Source organism: Vanacampus margaritifer, chromosome 16, assembly GCF_051991255.1.
Source record: "Vanacampus margaritifer isolate UIUO_Vmar chromosome 16, RoL_Vmar_1.0, whole genome shotgun sequence".
Lineage (NCBI taxonomy): Eukaryota > Metazoa > Chordata > Actinopteri > Syngnathiformes > Syngnathidae > Vanacampus > Vanacampus margaritifer.
Window position 1 is genome coordinate 10189203 of NC_135447.1, and position 22950 is coordinate 10212152.

The following is a 22950-nucleotide window of genomic DNA, read 5'->3' on the forward strand; positions in this document are numbered from 1 at the left end:
GATCAAATTAATAAATCACAAAGCAACCCATTTTTTTTTTTTTTTTAATAAAACAAACTCAAACAACAATTTAGTTTTTTTTTTTTTCAATATTTATTTATTTATTCATTTATTTATTTTGTTATTTATTTGCGTGGGGCAGGGGATTTGACCCAACGTTGAGGCAAAAAAAGTTGGAGATTTTTTACCCATTTGTGTTATTTTTGACAAAACCGTTTCTAGAGTGTATCTACAGTATTTATGTATGTATCACTGGTTGGATACAAAAAAAACAATTTGCATAAAAAATGGACGGATCCATTACTTGGATGAACTTTGATGAATTGATTGATTGGTTTTAGAGTGGATGTTATGCAATGTATTGCTGTCGTAAAAATCAGTTAGAATGACGTTTCCAAACTCCCCAAATTCCCTCAAACTGAGCAAATATTGATAATCGTAGTTATATTTCCTCTTCTAAAGTTGTTCAGTATATCATGGCAGCATTTAAAATAATATCCAACCCCGCCTCTTGCTCAATGTCAGCTGGGATAGGCTTCACCCCACCTCCGACCCCAATGAAGATAAGCGCTATAGAAAATTGAGATATATAAAAAAAAAAAGTGCTGAAGCTGCAAAGTGTAACATACTGTTTGAGTCAGCCAATGCAAAGTATGGTTTCCGTTTTGCATAGCTCAAACCTTGACTCGGCATGAATTTGTACAACGGATGGGTGGAAAAATAATTCATGTCATCATCTCTGTAAAGTGATGTTGGAAGAGTAATCAGAACACACAAAAGATGTCAAACAATTGGGATCAAAATTGGACTTTGACTCTGCAGTGGGATTTGTAACATTTGGTGATGCTGGGCCAAGAGATGGTTTCCATTTGCTTAGTTCGTTTTGGGACATGTACTGTTTTTAGCTTTATTTTTATTTATTTATTTATTTATGACTTTCTGTTGATGTGAAAGCTCATTGATATCTCGTGCATGCAGAATGCATCACCAGAAACATTTTGGGGTTGAAGTTGGAAGTTGTTTGCCTGAAGAGAAAAGTCAAATGTTGCTTACATGGTTTTCTCACGTTCCTAAAATATGCATGTTTGATTATTATTATTATTATTATTATTATTTTTGAAATATGCATGTTTGATTTATTTAAGACTCTAAATGTTTCCGGTTCTTTGTCTGTACTGTATGTGTGTCGGCTATGACCAGCGTGGGGTCCCATTTGAGCTCTGTTGCTAACCAAAACGGCAACGCCAAGCGAAACAGATAAATACTCCCAGATGTTGTAAAAGTGTTCACTTCTAATTAAAGAGAGGTAGAGCATGAGTCAAGATAAAATCGTAGGACATTGTGATTCCCTAGGAATGCTGACAGAAATGGGACTATTACTGTTAATACGGCACTTGTTCTTCGTCGCTTCCTGATTTGCTCAAACCTTCTATTCCTGGTCTCTTCTGTAATCTCCAATCTGTTGCTCTACTCTGTCTCTCCATTGAGGCAGACAGTCACCCCACAGAGCTTGGGTTTGGTTCAAGGTTTCTAGCTTAGGAGTTTTTCCTTGCCTCAATGGCCAAGTGCTTGCTCACGTGGGGTTCATTTGGTTTTCTGATGTACAGAATGTAGTACATCAGAAGTTTGGTTATGTATTGGCGCTAAATCATCAAACTAAAGAATACAACTCACTTGACTGAAAGTGTTGCATATTGATATGAATCTGTTTTCTATCAATTTTGCAAATTTTTAACATACAGATCAAAAATGACAATTGTTCGGCGACAATGTGGGATTCTGGGTGGCAACACCAAGTCGCCCCTCGCCATCCTCATCTACCCCGCCTCCAAAAACAATAAAAAAGCAAATGTGTCGCTCTAAGGTTTTTGCAAGACTGTACAAATAGTTTTATGAGCTTCTATTGATGTGCATGCCAACATGTCATCATCCAAATATGGCAGGAAGTCATTTTTTTCAGCCCTAGCGAGCGGAATGCGATTAATTTGCCCTCGTAGCCGTGTGCCCCCCAGGTAAGAGGTAGAGGGGCGGCCACTGAGTGATGTGTTCATTCATGACGAATATTACCCATAATTCTTACTGTCATCACTTGTCATATTTGGGAATGAGACAAAAAGTTGTGCGCACCTCAATGACTTCTGTTCAGTGTGACGCATTAGCCTGGCAAATGTTTCTTTTGTTTTTAAATGTGTTTTTTTATGTGAGGTTGTGTAACACCAAAATCTCCCTCAGGGAGGATCAATGAGGTCATGTGTTGATGAAGAAAAATGACTGAAAGTGGTCACGTGCGGTGCTGTCGACTTTGTGAATGGTTCGTTAACTGACGAAACAAATACAGTGATGCTGCTATATTGCGATTTGTCAATTTTGCGGCGCCGCTATATTGTAGATTTTTAAGCCTTTATCATTTTTCTATTCTACCTGGGAAAGAAAGTATTTTGCAATTATTGTTGCAAGTATTGTTGTATTCTATGTTTGTATAAGTCACTTCTCTGTTTATTATTACCATAACATCAATGCTAATTTTGGCTAGTCAGTCAATGGTGTTTCGCATTATATGTTAGCATTAAGATAGCAGACTAGAATGTTTCCCGCCGCCGACCCAGATCGAGGCTGCCTATTGGATGTCACACTACGTGTTGTTGCGACCTTTATTGGTTGCATCTTTTGCACAGTTTTCTATTATAAGCGTCGGGTTGTTTTTACAATGTTTTCATGTTCCTGACTGATCTTTTTATGAGGCGATTTACAAGCCAGCGCTCCAGTCGGAGGTCAGGTGTGAGCGACGATGAGGTAGTGCAACCCACCCACTGGCCCCACCCCCATGAGCATGGCAACATTCATTTCTTCTATTCCTACTCCTTCTTTTTTGTCATTTCCAGCAGTTATAATACCCTTTGGTACCATGCTGCCTTCCACAGGTTGGTAGTGGTATTACACCTAGTTTGGGGAAGGAGACTTTTGATTGTTTGGTGGAAATTTGGTAAAATATGTAGTGTTTTGTGTAATTGGAAGAAGCCTGTGTCTTGGGCCTCTCGGCTCTTCCGCAAGGCGAGAAAAGCGCTGATGTGACTTTCCGCGTGTAACAAATGTGATCTTGTGACATCTCGTCCTGATGGCAACGAGCGCACATCACAGGTCCAACTGAATGGACTCCAAACGCGCTTTCCAGCTGTTGAATTAGATTTATTGTCCTTACGCAGAACCCGCGGTCGGAAATTCTCCGCGTTCCCACTGACAAACCGTCACAATCTGCTTCGGTACTGAGAGCACCTGAAAGCAGGTAAACAGCCGCCGTCACGTGTGGTAACGCCGCGTGCCTCTCTCGTGCCCGATCCTGCCGCCCTTCACCCCGTCCTCCTCTTCCTCTCTCAGCACTCCCTTCTGCCTTCAAACGACGCAGCTCTCGGTCTGATTAGCAGCCTTCACCTCCAACATATTCTGTGTCTTCAGCCAAGGGGGATTAAGTGCAGATACATGACATTTCGGGCCATTCCAAGGATCTGAGTCAGCGCATAAACAACTCCTACGCTATGTCAAGGAAATATTTATCTTTGCTCGTACAACTTCTCGAGATAGTGTCAACACTGCTGAGAGACACAATTACACTCGTGGATGGGGAAACTGTAGTAGAGCCCTCGTGGAAACGCGGGAGGATCCTGTGTGTGCCCGATTCAAGTTGATGAAATATGGATGCATGTCAGAAATTGTCGATACCAGCCTCCTCTTCCTCCAGATTGTGAGGAAGTGGTGTTAATTTTGTCCACAAAATTGAACAAAAATAATTTTGTCAACATACTTTTTTCACTGGACTAAAACTAGACTAGGCTAGACTGAAACCCTCATTAACTATTTTGCTCCCAAAAACGTGTAAATATGTTCTATTTTACATATGACCATGCTGCCAAAGATGTATAAATAAAAAAAATTAATGTCTTTTTTATGCTAGAGCATAAAGAAGGCTTTGTTGCGGCCTCTGAACTAAAGAGAATGGTTGAAGCTATGGTAGTGATTACAAAATGACCAGCAGATGGCAGCAGAGTATAAGAGATCAACCAAGGCTATGTTGCAAAAAGCACTTTCCCCCACTGTTTTAAACAGATTTGTGAAGAATGATGAAACTTAGCTATATTTTAATGCTAACTGTTGCAAAATGGAAATAGATAGAAATATACATTTTTTCCTGATGAAAGAAGAAACTCAAATTATTATTATTTTTTTTTTTATAGCAATAGAACACAATATCCTATGGGCCTTGCAAAATCAGTCAAAATCCAGCCGAGAGCGAAGGTGGTTGCTTCAGTAAAAAAATAAAATAAAATAACTACCTGCGAGTGAATAAGTTAATAAACAATAACTGAGACTAAATCAGTATGCATTTTTGTCAACTGTTGAAGACGAGACGATAATGTACTTCACTTAATAAAAACTGGACTAAAATCTATGGACATTTTAGTTCATAAACCAAAACGAGACAAAACTGATATGATTTTGTCAAATTTTGTCTGCTAATCTGTTACTGTGACACTGTCATGTGACACACAGTGACACACACCCTTTCAAATCTGCAGCTAACAAGTGCAACATGCACAAACACATGGGACAGACAGGAAGTGGATTCACGGTGAAAAGGTTAAAAAAAATAAAATAAAATTATAGTTATAAAGTTGTTTTTTCATCATAAAGATGAGAGAAAATTTTATGTGAAATAGTTTTAGATATGAAATGTTCAACATTATCTGCTGACAAAAAAATAAATACAGGGGTAAAAAGATTGCCCTGACTAAAACTAAAAAAATGTTGTTGACTATAACTCGCTGAATTAAATTATGTTTCCTTGGACTGAAATAAAGACTAGAGAGAGAAAAAAAGACTAGGATGCTAGATTTATAGTTAAATGGGATGAGATTGACTAAATATGATCAACTCTAACAAGCGTGATTGAAACTGGACAAAAACTGAGACTACATTTAAAAATGAAGACTGAGTGCTAGCTGTTACTCTACTTTGTTGCACGTATAATGCCTAATAATAATTTGGCTGATGTTTGTCTCTTCTCCGCAGTAACCACAACGCTATCTCCAGCCTCAGGCCACGCCAGAAGATGCAATGACACAGAGAAGGCCTTCTGTGTGAATGGCGGCGACTGTTACTTCATACATGGTATAAATCGGCTCTCTTGCAAGTAAGTTATCACTTTTTCATTGTTTTTGTTTTTGTTTTATTGTTGTGACCAACCAGTTGAAATGCAAACCTTTTTTCGTGACAGCGTTTCTAATATTCTTCATCACGGCAAGAATCTTCCTTTCCCTGCTGTCTCTGTTATGGTTTGTTTTGTTGCGAGCACTTGATTCCTGTTGTTCTTTCTTCCAGCAGCAGCAGCAACCCGTCGGAGGAAAATGCTGCCTATCTGCCCACCTGTTGTGTATTGCAGCGCTCATAATGGAGCGCGGCGTCGGCGCGCTCATCCTTTTAAGTCCCGTTTAGTGTACAACAGGAGGACTGCGCGTTAAAAGCCCCTTTTCAAAATGTCATGAGTCACCATTCTGTTCGGGAGCAAATATTTATGCCTATTAGGGGCCCCCAATGAGGTAAATAGAGTCGTTGCTTACATTGAAGGTCCTTGGCAAAGGGGATCGTGACACCGTGGCTAAATTGCGCTTGTCGGAAAAGAGCCGGTTGACATTATCATCAAAACAACTTGTTTTTTATTTAACATTGAGATTTTAGTGTCACAACCGAGAGTCATTACTCACAAATACAGTGGAACCTTTGAGGTGGAACACAAGCCGCAATTCTGATTTGTAAACTCATTTTGCTGAGGAAATAATGAAAACAAATATACGGTGTGTATATATATATATATATATATATATATATATATATATATATATATATATATATATATACGGTGTAGATATATATATATATATATATATATACGGTATATATATATATATATATATATATACATATATATATACCGTATATATGTATATATATATATATATATATATATATACGGTATATATGTATATATATATATATATATATACGGTATATATATATATATACGGTATATATATATATATATATATATATATATATATACCGTATATGTATATATATATATATATATGTATATATACCGTATATGTATATATATATGTATATGCCATATATATATACGGTTTATATATTTATATACGGTATATATATGCCATATATATACGGTATATATATTTATATACGGTATATATATATATATATATACGGTGTATATATATATATATATATATATATATATATATATATGCCATATATATACGGTATATATATTTATAATTATAATTATAGTTATAATATAATATAATTCTATTTAGTTTAAGTTAGTTTTATAAATGTAGTTTATTTAAAAGCCTTTTTCATTTTTATTGTATTTGGTTAACATTTTTTTTTAAAGATGTTTCTTTAATAAACTTGGTACTGTGGTGCACTAGTACAACACGGGTGCCGCGGGAATTTATCCAATTTCATTCAACTGACTGAAAATTTTATTCACTTTTGCTTTTGGTGTTGTGCCGTGAGAGTTTTCGAAAAGTGATGCCTCGGCTCGGTAAATTTTGGGAAACACTGCTTTAAGGATCCCATTGTTTTTTGTTAGTCCATTCAATATCCAATCCAAGCTCTGTAGTAATCCGTTCCAGCTAATAAAATCCATTCTTGTACTTGCAACACAAACTATGCACTCCCTCTTGTCATGGCAGTTAAATATCGGGTTGCATGCTCCGTTGCACCATATGTCACTATATCACGACTACTTAGGCCGGTGCGATGCAGGAGCAGCAACGCCCGCGCAGCTTCAGCGCCCAGTTGGCCCCCGCCAGGACGAGCGCTCGGCGAGCAATGCGGATATGGCCGCAACAGCCGTTCAATACGCTATGTACAAATTGGAGGCAGCAATAACTCAATTGCTGTAGCTAATTCACTCACGGCCCCGGGGCACGGCTCCAGAAGAGTTGGATAATGCAGTGAAGGCCCGCGGGGGATTTGTTGCCCCCACAGCCATCTCATTCAATATAGGCCAGGCATCAGTGGGTATTACTCACTGGCTAAACAAGTGGTGCGGACAGCTCGGCCTGCGTTTATGCCCCACTCATTCACTCATGTGGACAAACGTTTTCAAAGGGGAGCAAAGGTTGACACATGATCCATGAGCAACCATTTCTTTACTTGTTTTCACCTTAAAAAGTGTTTAGCCCGGTTTAGAATAACATTAAATGGGGGACACTCACTGGACACTTAGTTAGGAACCCCTTCACAAGAATAAGCACAATATTTGATATTTGTTGGTCAGTCATAATAATGACTGCATATAAAAATAAATAAATAAATAAATAACACATAACAGGTGCTCTTTAAATTTTGTGTGCAAAAAATGTTGATAAAAAGCCTTTTTAATTAAGTGATTAATCAAAATTCTAAGACGTGATTAATATGATTAAAAATGTAATCGTTTGACAGCTTTAATATATATATATATATATATTTATATATATATATATATATTTATATATATATATATATATATATATATATCTTCAATTTACTATTTAATTTAACATTAATTCCAAGATTTTGCTCAAGTAAATATCTGTTAAAAGAAAAAAGTAGAAGCAGAAGTAGACAAATGTGATTGATCGCGATTAATCGCGTTGAATTATGGAACATTGTGCGATTCATTGGTTTTAACATTTTTAATCCTTTGACAGCGCTTGTGTTTATATTTTTAGACTTTTTTTTTGCTAAACACAATAAATCAGATTTATACGTGCTTTTGTTCAAAACAATGTGTTAGTTGTTACAATCAAAGCATGATAATAGAGTACGCAGCTGCGCTGAACTCCGATATTTATTCGATTATGTCGTTCCACTTCTGCCGTTTTTACGCCAACTTGCCGTCATCTCATCAGTCAGGGCGAATAATTAAATGTTGAACATTATGTTTCTCCCGGGAGGCGTTGTGTGAAACCAGTAAATCGCTCGGCAGTGACCTTTTGTTGGACTGCCGCTCTCGTTGTGAATCCGAGCGGAATGTTGGTGCTCCTAAAAGAGCAACCGCTCATCCTAACGGGACTTTAATGAGGAAATATGGCTCGGGCCAAACACACGTGCTGGTGATGATGAAGTGTGGAATTATTTTAACATACGTCTGAATGTCAAAAAAAGGCACTTTACATGCGTGCAAGCAGTGTTAAACACTTTTAAACTTCCTTTGGAAACGTTTCCGTGTTTTCATATTTTTCCTGAGCTCGAAATATGCCGGCGTTTAGAATTCATCACACAACTCAACCTTTAAGCCCCGAACTGATATCCAGAGCGTAATAGGCATTAGCCCTCATTACGTTTTGCTGCACAGGCTTCCAATTGATGTATTGATTAGCTCCAAAGCGCTGCAATGATCTCTCTTTTCTCTCTTTGCCCTTTAGGCCGAAAAGAGAGTGTGCTTACGTCTTTAAGAGCGATTTAGGACAAGCCTGCATCACCTTTTGTATCATAATTTCATTGAATATTATTGACTTTTTACATCCACCAAGAAGGTGCTTATAATGTCTTATTAGTGAGCAACTTACAGTTGAGAATTTTATTTGTAAATTAACCTGGTTGTTATTTAGAATCTTCCACACGTTTATTTATTCGCAGTTTTTTTTCATTTTTTATTATGAATCCACACACTGATGACTTAAGAAAAAAGACATTAAAATGATATATAATCGTGACAATATATTTTTTAAAAGGTCCTTTGTTATTTATTTTGAATGACATTTTGCAAATTTGTGTCAAGGCAAGGGAATCTAACATGGATTTGGCAACTAACCTGGGAAATCCCGCCTTGAAATTTCTGTCAAATTGCATCACATCAGGTTTAAAATGTTGTGCCTGTACTGTAGCTAAAAGGAGGTCAAATTTCATCCAGATCCAGATTTCCTTCTGGATCCAAGGGAACCAAATGTTAATACACTCATTGAGTTCACAGATGAAAAATGTTTAAACTTTGACTGTTTTTTTTTTTTTATGTCATTTTTGAGGGTTCGTTCTATGGTTGCACACTTTCACATGCATGGTGGGCTGTCATTGTTTTTTTTTGTTTGTTTGTTTGTTTTTTAAAGAACTTCCTAGTAGTGCCTCTTTTATTTCATTTATACAATTGGAGTCATGTTGACTTTACTTAACATTCGTATGATATGTTTGCAAATGTTTTTACTTTCCCTGACAAGACACAATTGAGAGTAAAGTCAACATTCATTAACCATTCCATCAGTTACATTCAAACTGATGTAATGCTTGTGCAACATGTATGTGTTAATTCCTATATTTTTCCATATTTCAACTTGAAGTGCGTCCAAGTTCACCTCTGTGTGTTTCCCTGCCCGTAACGCTTGTGTGCTCCTTCCCAGATGTCCCGATGGATACTTTGGCCCGCGATGCTCAAAGACCGAACCTCTGCGCTTGCACATGCCCAATCCTTTCAAAAGTATGTTCACTTGATATGAGCAGCTGAGAACAGAGACACAGTTGTCACAGGATTACCTCTGTGGACTCCCGCCGAACCCCCCCCCCCCCCTCCGCTACTCCTCCGCGCACCCGCCAACACGCGGCCCTCCTCTTCTGTCCCCCCCCCCCCCTCTCAGGTCAACGCGCACCGGGCCGTGCACAGTGGTGTCACCCATGGGAACGCTCAGGCTCTGCTGTCCATTACTCGAGCTGTTGGTCTAATTTTCTGCCTCTCTCTCTCTCTCTCCCCCTCCCCCTCCTCCCCCCCACCACACCCTCATTCTTGCACACTCTGGCTCATCCACCACCCTTCCTCCTCCTCCTCCTCCTCCTCCTCCTCCTCCTCCCTCTTTTTGTGGCTTTCAGGTGTCCGAATGACTTTACCGGTGATCGGTGTCAAACCTACGTTATGGCACGTTTCTACCGTATGTCAACTTTCTCTTCTGTCAGACTGCCCTCGAGTCACATGTGCATGTGCAGACGCGATGTTAATCTCCTTGTAATGTCGTGTGTCGCCTGTCCAGACTCATAGACCTTCGTTTTGTGTGCTGTGTGTTGCATGTGCGTATCAGAATAACCGCAATACTGCGAGTTTGTGGGCAATGTGTCGACGTAGGCTTTTGTGAAAAGTCAGCTTAATATAACAGCTAGCAACAAGCTACTAATAATGCTTGCTCATGTGACGTGGCAATCGTACGCATGTTTAGCCCCATTTCCGCCAAGCAGTGCAGTTCGGTTTAGTTTGACTAAATGTCTTCATTTAAAATGAAGGAATGAAGTGGAAAGCCACCGCATCAAATCTCTTCCCTTTACATGTCATTTATCACAGTAAAGGAATCACAGAGTGGTTTGTTTACATTTTTAAAATATAAAGTGAAAACACAGCTATCACCACTGAACTGGAACGCTTGGTTGGAAATGTGTTTTGTTGTTGTCGTCGTTGTCATTGTTGTTGGTTGCCGTTAATTAAAACTGATCCAGAAATGCAAAGTCAGGTCAGACTGTCAGTAATAACAGAACATATGATTGCAATAATATGTTGCATGCGTCCCCACTAGTCCAAACTTGGCATTCTGATTAATATTGCGCTTTTGGAATATGAGTTAAGCAGCAAAATCCAGCCGTTTTTTTCCATCTCAGGGGGCGGCCATTTTGCCACTTACTGTCAACTGAAAATCTAAATGACATCACAGTGGCTCAGGCTCAGGTAATGACCAATCACAGCACACCTGTTTTTTTGTGTAGGGCCATGTGATGTTCACAAGCCGTGCCGGGATTGGTCGTTATCGAGCCCTGAGCAACTGTGATGTCATTTTCAGTGGACAACAATTGGCAAAATGGCCGCCGCCTGAGCTGGATAAAAACGGGTGGATTTTGCAGCTTTATTCATAATCCACAAACGCAGTGTTAATCAGAATATAGTTTTTAGAGTAGTGGGACTGTTTACAACATATTGTAAAGAATTTTTGGGTTGACTTCCGTTTTAACTTGCATCACAATCACAAGATTTCATTTCATTTTAACTTGCATAATAAATAGGACAACTAAATTCCATGAAACTTTGTAGTTTGGTGAGCATCCGGGCAAAAAAGTTCAGATCGATGAACTATTTTTATTTTATTTTATATCGATAATGGCACCACTTGTTCTGTATCATCTTCCATGAATCAGAAAGTAGCCTTCAAACCAATAAACAGACTTTAAATATGCAATATTTTATGTTACTTCTTAAGATTTCTGTCAGTGCTTGACCTCGTACCATGCAAGTTATTCATATAATGGTGACGTAATATTTCAGTTCAACGAAATTGGCCCTAAAAATCCCAGTTTGTGATTTTTTTTTTTTATTTTTTTTTATTTTTTTTTTTTTTTTTTGGGAGTTTGTGATTTCTATCAAGATTGGTTCTGTCAAGGTTCCCCCACAACCTTTTCTAAATATAAAACAATTAGCTTTGGCATGATGCGACTGCTGTCAGGCAAGACTAGAAACATAACCCTGATGTTGGTACGGACTGTTGAGCGCAATCTCTCATGACGGTCTGATTACTGAACAGAAAGTCAAAAGTATTCTAAAATATTATGACATCTTTAGATTGAAGTAAATCATTTTAGACTGGCTCGACTAAAGCAGTCGAAGGCCGTGTTCAGATAAGTCTGCACCTTTCTTCCAACATTTACTTTAGAACTTTTTTGCAAGATGCATTTGATGACGCTGCACGCACGAACACACACTCACACACACATGGACAAGACAATAACTGCTCCCTCAGATGTCCTCGCATGCCGTATTACAGTTTGCAAGCCCAGGGTTAACTATAGTGGTGAATATATTCGTCAAATGTGGATTTATATCTTTTGACGAAGCTGTGTGTTGGAGTAGTTCTCGCTAGATTTTGCTTCAAAGGTTTGGCCACTTCTGCTGCATTCCGGAAAACTGGGAAGTCGGAAATTTTAGAGTCAAGAGTTTCAAGTAGCCAAGTCAGGGTAAATCGACCTCACGTAGAGCCAGTAATCACAACAATGGTGGCAATTGTTTTGCAAAGTAGAATCACACACTCTCAAAACAGTTGGGCCAACCCAACTATGGGTAAAAAATGGACTGATCCTCTACTTGGGTCATTTTGACCCAACTTTGAGTGAAAAAGGGTCCTTTTTTGTAAAACAACACAGAAAGTTGGGTCAGATAGTCTATTTAGGTCAGTTTGACCTTCGTTTGGGACAGAAATAAGGTCATTTTCTATAAAAATAACTTGGGTCAATTGAACCCAATGTTCTGGTTGTTTTTTGTTTTGTTTTGTTTTTTCATCAAAACAAAAAACAAAAACAAAAAACAAAAACAAAAAAGGGGTCCTTCTTTATAAAACAACTTGGTCAGGTCCTCTACTTGGGTTAATTTGAAAAAAAATTGACTCATTTTGTATAAAACAACCCAGAAGGTTGGGTCCGATTGTCTCATTGGGTCAATTTGACCCAACTTTCTGGGTCGTTTTGCAAAAAAAAAAAGAAAAGAAAGAGACTTTGAGTCAATTTGACCCAACTTTGGGTAAAAAAAAAAAAGGGGTCATTTTGTATAAAACAACTCAGAACGTTGGGTCAAATTGACCCATAAAGTGGATCAGTCCATTTTTGATCCATAATTGGGTTACTTTTGAAATGATGTCAGATTTTAGTCTACTCATTTTAGAGCAGCACGTTGTGCTAGTGGTTAGCATGTCTTCCTCAAAGTTCTGAGGTTGTCTGTACAGTTATAGGTTTTGTCTGGTTACTCCAGCTTCCTCCCATACTCCAAAAAGTGCATGTTAGGTTACTTAAGCCTATTGAATGGCCATTGGAACGTGAATGGTTTGTCTATGTATCTTGTGAATGGCTGGCAACTAGTCCAAGGTGTACCAGCCTATCAATCAAAGTAGCATATTTAGCATATTTATAAATATAATATTCCTGAATTTCCAATATATCTATTCCACATCCTCCAAAAGTATGACTTATCAGTGCAGTCTTCTCATTACAAGCCATTAGATTTGATTGCTGGAAAAATGTGTGCTATACAACCAAGTCGTGTGCTTTTCACTGCAGTTTGGAATAAAGCCAAGAATTTATGTCTTGGATTACAAAAAAAAAAAAGGATCAGCTGCTATTTGACTCTACATTTGTCAATGCCATGTCCTCACACGCCCATGTGGCTTCAATTCACTGACATTGCAGTTTGTCGTTGCTTTCCGAGGTGCTCGAAAGTGACCATTTGTTAGGTTCTTGTTCACGTTTGTTCTTTTGCTAGGGTAAATGTAGCACTCTGCCTAACATGCTCATTTTTTGGCAGAAAAAAAAACGTGGTGTGTGGGAGAAAGCAGCTCTCTGCATTCAATTTAACTTTTGCTGCAGCTGTGCGACGGTATCAAGGACAGAATTTATCTCTGGTTCTCATCCAGCTGCATGAACACATTCCAAGTTTTTGCAACTTTTTTTTTAGAGCTTGAGAGAGCCCTTTTTGGACATGTATTATAATGAAGCCTTAAGAATAATAGTTGATATCCTTCTGCATTAAAAGTTGCCATGAGAGGACGCTACCTTCCTCATTTATACAATATGAGCTCACAAAGAAAAAGCCACCATTTAATCAATATTATTACAAAGATGACTATTAACCTGTGGTTCTTCAAACATGCTGATCCACACTAAAAATCCGACTCTTGGAAAGTCACATTCAAACATGATGGATGTAGCGATTAGCCTTCCAAGTGAACTTTAAGACACTGTTGATATTTCACATTTTCCACTCTCAATTATGACAATAAATCACTTTTTTTCTGCCGGCGAGTGCGCAGCCAACAGGCAAACACAGGCACATGCGCGCACGCACATCCATTCCGCACTTAAAGACCTGCTTCCTGCAGGGGCGCCACCCATCCCCGGGAGATTCTGGAGCGCGTAGAGCAGGAGGATGGCTTCTGCTCCTCATGGCTTCACAAAAGCGTGTTGTCCTCACAACAGCTGGGACTTGCTTGCACACTAAGTTAAGCCAGCGAGCTGCCAGAGATAGAAACTGGGTTGGTCGGTGCAGTCCTTGACATTACTGTAATTATTCCGATTCACGCTGATTGTTTCAATTATGTCGTGATATCCTTGTTTAAACCTGCCTCTTCAAGCCATGGGTATGTTTGGAAACACAAAAAATTTTGCAAACCCGTGGGCAGTATTTTATTTTGAAATGGCTCGGTCAGAACCAACAAAAAGCCAAAAAATGGTCACAATAACGCCTAGGGGTTAAAATTTTATCATTTTTTTTAAACAAAGCTGGCAAGTCATGTTTACATCACGTATATGACTTAATAATTGGTCATGGAAAGTATCAACAATTACTCTACAACATAAACAATTTATGATACATTTAAAGAGGAAGTCAACCAAATTTTTTTCTTTACAATAATGTCCTATATTGTTCTAAACACAGTATTCTAATTAATAATCCACCCATTTTTAGCCATGTCAGAGGGCGGCCATTTTGCCACTTGTTTTCGACTGAAAATGACATCACAATGCCTAAGTCAAGAAGCGACCAATCACTTGACCAATCGCTGAGCCGTGATTGGTTATTACCTGTGCTTTGAGCAACGGTGATGTCGTTTTCAGTTGACAGCAAGTGGCAAAATGGCCACCACCTGAGATGGATAAAAATGGGTGGGTTTTGCTGTTTAAACTGATGCAATATTCATCAGAATGGCATGTTTAGACTATTATTAATTATGAAAAATCAACACATTATTGTTTTTTTAAATATGCACAAATATTTGAATTGAATCAACTTAAATTTATCACTCATCATTGAAGAGGAAGTCAAGTCAAAAACGACTTTGCAATCATTTGTCATCTAAACACGACATTTCCTTTTACTATTGCGTTTGTGGAATATGAATTAAGCTTAATCTACCTGTTTTTGTCCATCTCAGGGGTCAGCCATTTTGCCATTAGACATTGTGATGTAATTTTCCGTCAATACTAAGTGGCTAAATAGCCGCCCCTGAGATGGATAAAAAATGATTTGATTTTGCTGCTTAACTCATATTCCACAAACACAATATTACTCAGAATACCGTGTTTAGACTTGTGGGGACACAGACGACGAAAGTTTTGGGCTTGACTTCCTCTTTAAGAGGATATGATGAAAAGCAATAGGCTTCATGATCAGATCTTATTTGTGTTTGCGTGTTGCATGCTGCCTGTGTGATGCCCATCGTGAAACGTTGCTAACAATGTCCGACAGTTACTAAGTCAAATTGGTGTTCACTTTTTTGGTGTCTGTTTGCCCCACTATATGTTAGCAGGTGCCTCTTTCATAATCTACTCTTTTGTTTCTCTTTTTTGTTGTTGTATTTCTTCCAACTGTCAACTTTCTGCCACGGCAGATCATCTTGGGATTGAATTTATGGGTATGGAACAATCCGTTTTGATTCTCAGTCCTGCATAGATACTAAAACCAAAACAAAAAGATTTCATTTTGACATGCATCCGTTCCATCTGTGGTGTGACCTGTGAATCATACCGCCCCCTCAATTAACCAATCAGTACCCCCCACGGTGAATCATCACTCGTTAGAGTGTAGAAACCCTGCAACTGATTCTCCATCAAACATAATTAACATGGATGTCATCACCTGCACCTGGAGTCGAACGTCTGACTCACATCAGCGCCTATTCCTTCTTTTGTTCCCTCGTTCCATCTTTAACAAGCATGATATCTCATGTTTGTAGCTTCCAGATGCCTTTCAACTCGAGCCTGCTTTTTCTTTGCAAATGCCTTCTCTTTCTATTCCTTCTAGAGATTTAGTACCCTTGTCTTGCCTCACTCTGTCATAAGTAGCGCTGAAATTTGCCCATGAAGTATAAGAAGTCTGCGCTGTTTGATTTATCTTTCAAGGCGTGGTTGTTGATATGAGCATGCAGTGCTATATTTAGAGCCTACCGTCATGATTTGCTTGTTTGCTGCTATTTCTGTCCTGCTTTTGACAGCTCTCATTTCCATCAAGCTTTTCCAGAAAAGTGCTTCAGTGCTTTGAGGGTAAAAATGAACACGAGCAAGTGAATGTACGCACCACAAGGCTGCGTTCTCGTGGGAATTAAGCGAGAAATGGTACATAAAAGTTGAGCTTTTTTAAAAATTTTTGATCACATTCAAACTGGCACCTGTACTGGGGCAACGCAGCAGACACACCCACGTCAAAATTTTGCAGTAATAAATTCAATAATAAAATGCATATATTTGTGGAGACTGTGGTCAAGTTATATTTTACCATTTTTAAAAAAGTGCAGAATTTCACAAATTGCTTCATGTTAAAGAATAGATAGCGCTTAATAAGAAAAGAAAAATGCACAAAGCTGTCATCAATGTCTTACAAATACAATTGTGCCATCTAGTGGCAGAAAAATGACCTCAACACAAATCAATATCACACTCGTTTACAGTACAGTGCATCTTTTTTTTTAACTCAATTTTATATATACATAAACATCTTTTGCGACATATATTGTCTTCTTACTTTCTGCATGAAATCCTACAGAATCCTTGTGTGAAGAGGCTAAGCCCAAATTTTTTTTAATCATCACTGAAAATAACCCAATTTGCCACAAACACTAAAACTGATATATGTATTATATATAAATAAAATAAAAAAAATTGTCTCAATGACGTCAATTGGCTTAAAAAAAATCCATAGGAATTGCACAAATGTAACATGTTTACTATATTATTTATCCTTCCCCCTGAGGAGGGAGTGAGGTCCAACCCTCAAACTCACGCAAACTCTTCTCTGGAAAAGCTCCCACGTTTTAACGTTGTCTTTGTATAAAGTTCATACTCGAGATATGCGGTTTAAAGAAGGAAGCCGCTTCTGAAGACACTGGCTGTCTTCTCCCTCTCTGATCTGTGCCACTGTGTGTGTTTGTTTTGATTGCGTGGTGTGGACAGAGGCAGAAGAACTCTACCAGAAGAGAGTCCTGACAATCACGGGTATTTGTGTGGCTCTGTTGGTGGTGGGCATCGTTTGTGTGGTTGCCTACTGTAAAACCAAGTAAGTTGCGCTCTAAAATGCACCACAACGTCCTTATCAACCATGTTGCGCTTCGTGCAATACCAGATCAAAACTTTCTCAACAGGAAACAAAGAAAGAAGATGCACAATCATCTGAGACAGAACATGTGTCCAGAACACCCCAATCGGAACCTAGCGAACGGACCTAATCACCCAGGACCAGGACCAGAGGAAATCCCCATGGTAGATGTGAGTTTCGGAAGAAATCTTTCTTCAGTTTTATGTTCATGCTTTTTTATCAGGGAAATGATTGTTTGATTCCAACCCTTTATGCCACTCAACTTTTGAATCCTCTTAAAATATTTCATTTGAAGATGATGAACAGAAGCTCATGCTGAATATGATCAAATCATTTTAAAAGATCACATTTGCAAATGCACGTTTTCACACCTGCTGAAATGTAGCGCCTGCTTATGAAGTGTTGAAAATAAAACCTTGACACCTCAGTAGAATCTCATTTGATTTTCCCATGCAGCTCCCCTTTAGAATGATTATAGTTATATAATAAGTACTGAAAGACTGAACAGTCGGACAGTTCACCTGCAAAGGTTATAGTACATTTTAGGTTAATCTTGAAATATTTTAGCCAGAGCTGAACTTGTTGTGAGTAGTATATAAGGAAAAAACAAATATAACTACATATTAATATTAGGTATGGGCCGAAATAAAATTCTGATGGTATGATAACTGTGAGCAAAATACAGCAGGATCAAGGTATTAAAATTGCAGCCCTAATTTTTTTTCTTTCAGTACTGTAAATAAAAACTGCATTTTAATAAGAAACATGGTAAGGTAAATAAGTGAATGAATAAATAAATAAAGAAATGTTAACACTCGTCTTCTGTTTTAATTATTCGTGGACCTTGGGGCTAACTAGTACCTGCTGGCACAATTTTTTTTAATGTATATATATATATATATATATATATTAATCAAAAATCCACTCAAAAAAAGAGAAGCTCATTATCAGCAAGAGACACAAAAACCACAGTAAACGGTCAAACCGATAATCGGCCCATGCCTAATCAATATCCATCCCCTGACTTTGGGCAAGAGAAAGTGTAAATCCTGAACTGGTCTTCAGTCAATTGCAGGATTAAAAAAAAAGAATACTTCTGGGTTGGTGGATATGCAAATGGCATGTTGCAAAATATTTATAATTTGACTTTATTTTGACCCAGTACATATCAAAGAACATCCCAGCAACTGAACGAGTCATACGGCCTGCGACAGAAGGATCCTTCCCTGCCAGCCACACCTCCTCCAGATCTCACAATTCTTCCACACGCGCCCATTCATCAACACACAGGTGAGTGCGCATCGGGCGCATCGATGCCAAAAGGCTCGGGAAACATCTCCACGTGTGCTTGACAGCGTTTGTGTCGTTTCAGACCCGAGGAACGGACGTGGAGCCTGGAACATTCGGACAGTGTCCTCTCTGACTCACCGGGGATGATGTCATCATCAGTGGGGACCAGTAAATGCAGCAGCCCCGCATGCATGGAGGCAAGGGCCCGGCGGGCTGCACACTGTGCTTACAATGACCCTCATCGGCCGACCCTCCAATATGGGGACTCCTTTGACTCCCTGGGAGACTCTCCACATAGCGACAGGTGGGATTGAAGCCCCTGTGGCTCATTTTTGGAGGTGAAAAGTGAGAAATATGTCACATGGTAATGTATTCAGTCATTTCACGTGTGACTTTACATTCTGGGTTTCCAAACAACTGTCAAACAAACACACCGTGTGCATGAATAGCAGTCAAAGCACAAAAACAAGTGTCCTTATAAATTGTCGTCATCAAACCTGACAAGTCATGTCTTGCATTTTGTGTTTGACTTCTTGAGCTGGATACCGAAAGTGTCAACAGGACCAGCCTACATCAAGTATGTGTGCATGAATCAGGCCTGGAATTGCGGATTACATAACCGACATCCCCTCAGAGTCCAGTAACAAATAGCGTGGGCCTCGTCCGTTATGGCAACAGCTTCTGCATCAGCAAAATCAGCACTACTGTGGAAATCTCTCAGGCTCACTTGGCCTTAGTGTATAGAGCTTCCTAAAGGCTCATCACACTTCAAAGATCCACAGCCATGCGCTATCAGCGAAATGCAACTTCTGCCAAGTTGTCTTTCAAATGCGTTGTGTGGGTGTCTTGGTGGAGCACAAGATTAGGCGAACCTGCATCTGTCAAGTATCAATGCAAAAGATGTATAAAAAATGGCTTTGCACTCTTAAAAACATTTATACTTTCCACAAAGAAGCATCTCAAATATTTTTGTTTTAATAGTGTTTAAAAGTAGGTCACTAGGTCAATGTAATAGGCATGTAGCTTCAAAGCCTGAGGATGTGGAAGATGTCAGTTTAGTCAGTTGGCGGGACATGCCTGTCTCATGACGTTTTGTTTTTTCGATTTAAACTGAGTGCAATGCAAACACCACTTGAAGTAAAACTTTTTTGGGGTCCACACTTTGGTGTTCTTATTGTTACGTTGGTCTTTTTGAAGTACCAATATCAAAACCATAATTATTTCCGTGGAATGAAATCTGCAATCAATCAGCATCACCTAAAATATATATTAAAATACTTAATGGAAAAAAGAAGTGGACCTTTAATTGACCCTTGGGGAACACCAAAGGATGATGATCCAAGTAGAGGATCTGACCCAAATTACTGGGTTGTATACAAAATGACAGTAAGTTTTGACTCAAAATGACCCAAGTAGAGGATCTGTCCATTTTTGACCCATAATTGGTTTAGTTTTTTTACCCAACTGTTTTCAGATTGTGTGAACACATCCACAGATGAACCATGATGATGAGAGACTGGACTGAGTACATGTCAATCACAAGGCTGATTCATACAGACATAAAACACTTACATTGGCACCTATGAGTAATAGAGTAGTCAATTATACTCATAATTTCCCTTAAGGAGAAATTCAAGTCACAATCTTATATATGTGTTACGTAACACTCAGAGAACCAGATGACAGTTCCTTTCTCTTTTTCCTTCCCGCCGACAGATACGTGTCAGCCCTAACGACACCAGCCCGCCTCTCGCCAGAGGATTTCCATTACTCGTTGCCCCCGCAGGTGCCTACCTTCCAGATCACCTCTCCCAACGCCAGCCACGCCATGTCCCTCCCTCCCGCCGTCCGCAACCCGTACCCCCTGGAAGACAACCAGCCTCTGCTGCGCCGCTACCAAGTGCCCCTCCACGACGCCCAGTGCCAGGAGGCCTACCGGCAGCAGCGGCAGCAGCGGCAGCAGCGGCGCACTTATCCCAACGACAGCAGGGGCAGCCTGCCCTCCAGCCCCTACCGGCTGGCGGAGGACGAAGACTATGAGACCACCCATGAGTATCTCTCCTCGAGGGAGCAACCAAAGAGACCCGGCGCGCCCGATAGCCGGCGCTGGAGGAGATCCAGACTGAACGGCCACGTGGCCCCGCGCGGATACGAGGCCTCCCGGGACTACGGCTCCCGGAGCTGCCTAACAGGAAGCGAGTCGGAGGAGGACGGCGAAAGCACGCCCTTCCTCAGTATGCAGAACATGAACGCCGAGCCCTCCACCATCTACAGGCCGGCGGACACTCGGACTCCTCAGTCGTCGGGGCGGCACAGTGCGCATGGGAACATGCAAACAAGACTTACACACTCCCGCTCCAAACCGGACACTACACCCCATTAGCGAGTGACCATGAACCAACAAAAAAGTCAATATAGTATAGACCTGCATCTATAAGAAATATTTTTATTTTATATAACTGACAGATATTCTAAACAAATGAAATATTTATTTTCATTTTAGCAAAAGTTGTCTACTAGTTAACAGCAAAGACTTTTTTATAGGGAAAACTCTATTTATATGTACATTTTGATTTACAGCATAAAAAGATGTGCCAGTTTTTTCACAACGTTAAAAAAAAAGGAAAAAAATAGAGTAATATTGTGGTGCCTTTTGCTGTTTGCCGATGCCAGAGGGCCAGTGGAGGTTTTTGTAGCCTTTCTTATATGGACGCCTCATTTTTTATACACATTAATGTTCTGTTTTGTTTCGTTTTCTCTCTCTGGTTGAAAATGTTATTTTTTCCCGAGTTGCATCCTTTGAGGAGTCGCACCCCACTGGAACGTCCTTCCATATCACGCAATATAAACCACTGTCATCACAAAGTGTATGTTTACATCAATGTAACTCACCTGTAGGGTTTTTCATTTGGGATCCAATAGAATGCCTGGTTAATGAATACCATGATCTTTTTTTTTTTTTTGGCCATCTGAGTCACGCGTATGTGCGGAGCAAGTAAGTGCGCATGTCACCCCGCTTGCATGTATCGTTAAGAGTTCCAATGGTTGTTAATATGGTGGCATCAACCCTGAGGGTTTGCCAGTGTGCATCAGAAATACACAGCTGTGCCCCCCCCCCCCCCAAAAAAAAATCACCCACTGAGTAGGCGCAGGTGAAGCTGCGGTAGGTTGTGTTAAGTTATGCAGGTCATTGCTTGATGTGTTCCCCCCCTCCCAGCCTGCCCCATTAAGGCCCCCCATTCCCAACTTTCCTACAGGCTCTCCTCATTTTAGCCTTTTATGAGCCTCGCAAACACTGAGCCGCTTGGCACAGGGTGACCCTTGCCATCAGAGGTGGTGGCTGAAACAAAAAGATTGCATCTGTTTTCACTCAACTCGTAACCCCCTCCCCCCTTAAAAATCCCATACTTCATCATCCTTCTGTGTCCATTCTGGTTTTTGTGGTCTCTGTTAGAGGCCACACAGTGTCTCAGGATTTCCACCCCCCCCCACCCCCCCTTTTTACACCTCAAGTCTGTTTGGCCACTCGTACCCTCAACATGCGTATAAAGTCAAGGTGGAGGATAGTAAACGAGATGACACAAGTGGATTAGCTGTGAAAGGGATCATACAATGCAAAAATATGCAAACTTTCTATTTTGCTGTTTGATGACATCGTTTTCTAAGAGGTGACCGTGCGATGTGTGCGTGATGCCTGTAGTGTAGAATGAACAACACGATATACAGCGTATGCATATTTAACACAGTTATTTTTCTTTGTTTAAAAAAAAAAAAAAGCCATCTATTGATTTTCTTGTGCACATACTTATTTTATCACTCGGTTTCGAGCGCTTCACTTTTACATGCACACTTCCAGTAATGTAAAGTAGCATCCAAATAGTGTCTCCTCCGATAGTACTGTGTACCTACCGCTTTGTCTTATTGACAGATTTAGTCATATCAAATTCAGCCTGATGCAAAGAATCAAGTATTCGATCCCCCAGAAAATTCTGAAAATCTTGAGACGTTTTTTCACTGTTGATATTCAAACTACATGATAACAATTGATCTGCACTTGTAATTGGTTTATGTGGTAATTGCACAGTGGTCTTTTTTTATGGGGATGGTCTTTGGTCACATGTCACTTGCAGGTAATTTCACTATCACTAATTTTTGATTCCCCCCCACTTTGCCAAAACTCACCATATTGAGGTCCTACCAGGCATGCCCTGCTACGGTCTCCTCTTTTCATTTTTAAGACCCACTTCCACCTGACCTCGCACCCCCGCCGGCTTGAAACTCCTTTCCTCTGCATGTCCTTGTGGTCAAGGTTAGATGGGTGCATGGTTTTAAAAAAAGAAGAAAAAAAGAAAAGCAGCAGACAATTCTATTCCAGTCAGTAAAAGTGTATTTCATTTAACATTCAGCAATAAAAATACAGCCCCCACCCCTTGCCCCTACCCCACATGTCATTCCTGGAATATGCTAGAAACAAAAGAAACAATGCGAGATTGTCATAGATT

General features: G+C 39.6%; 1 protein-coding gene across 5 annotated transcripts in view; it reads left to right on the plus strand.

Annotated features, from left to right (window-relative positions):
- nrg2a (neuregulin 2a) overlaps positions 1 to 21865 on the plus strand; it is an 89616-nt gene extending 67751 nt beyond the window's left edge. For 3 of the 5 annotated variants that reach the window (XM_077547470.1, XM_077547469.1, XM_077547473.1), the window contains 8 exons: positions 5065 to 5185; positions 9922 to 9980; positions 15459 to 15482; positions 17017 to 17119; positions 17205 to 17328; positions 18321 to 18448; positions 18531 to 18752; positions 20165 to 21865. In XM_077547470.1, coding sequence (XP_077403596.1) covers positions 5065 to 5185; positions 9922 to 9980; positions 15459 to 15482; positions 17017 to 17119; positions 17205 to 17328; positions 18321 to 18448; positions 18531 to 18752; positions 20165 to 20831 — 1448 coding nt within the window. In that variant the 3' untranslated portion in view covers positions 20832 to 21865. Of the gene's footprint in view, positions 1 to 5064; positions 5186 to 9458; positions 9536 to 9921; positions 9981 to 15458; positions 15483 to 17016; positions 17120 to 17204; positions 17329 to 18320; positions 18449 to 18530; positions 18753 to 20164 lie in introns of all 5 variants that reach the window. The other 2 variants (XM_077547471.1, XM_077547472.1) reach the window with 2 other exon arrangements.
- Positions 21866 to 22950: the final 1085 nt, after the last annotated feature.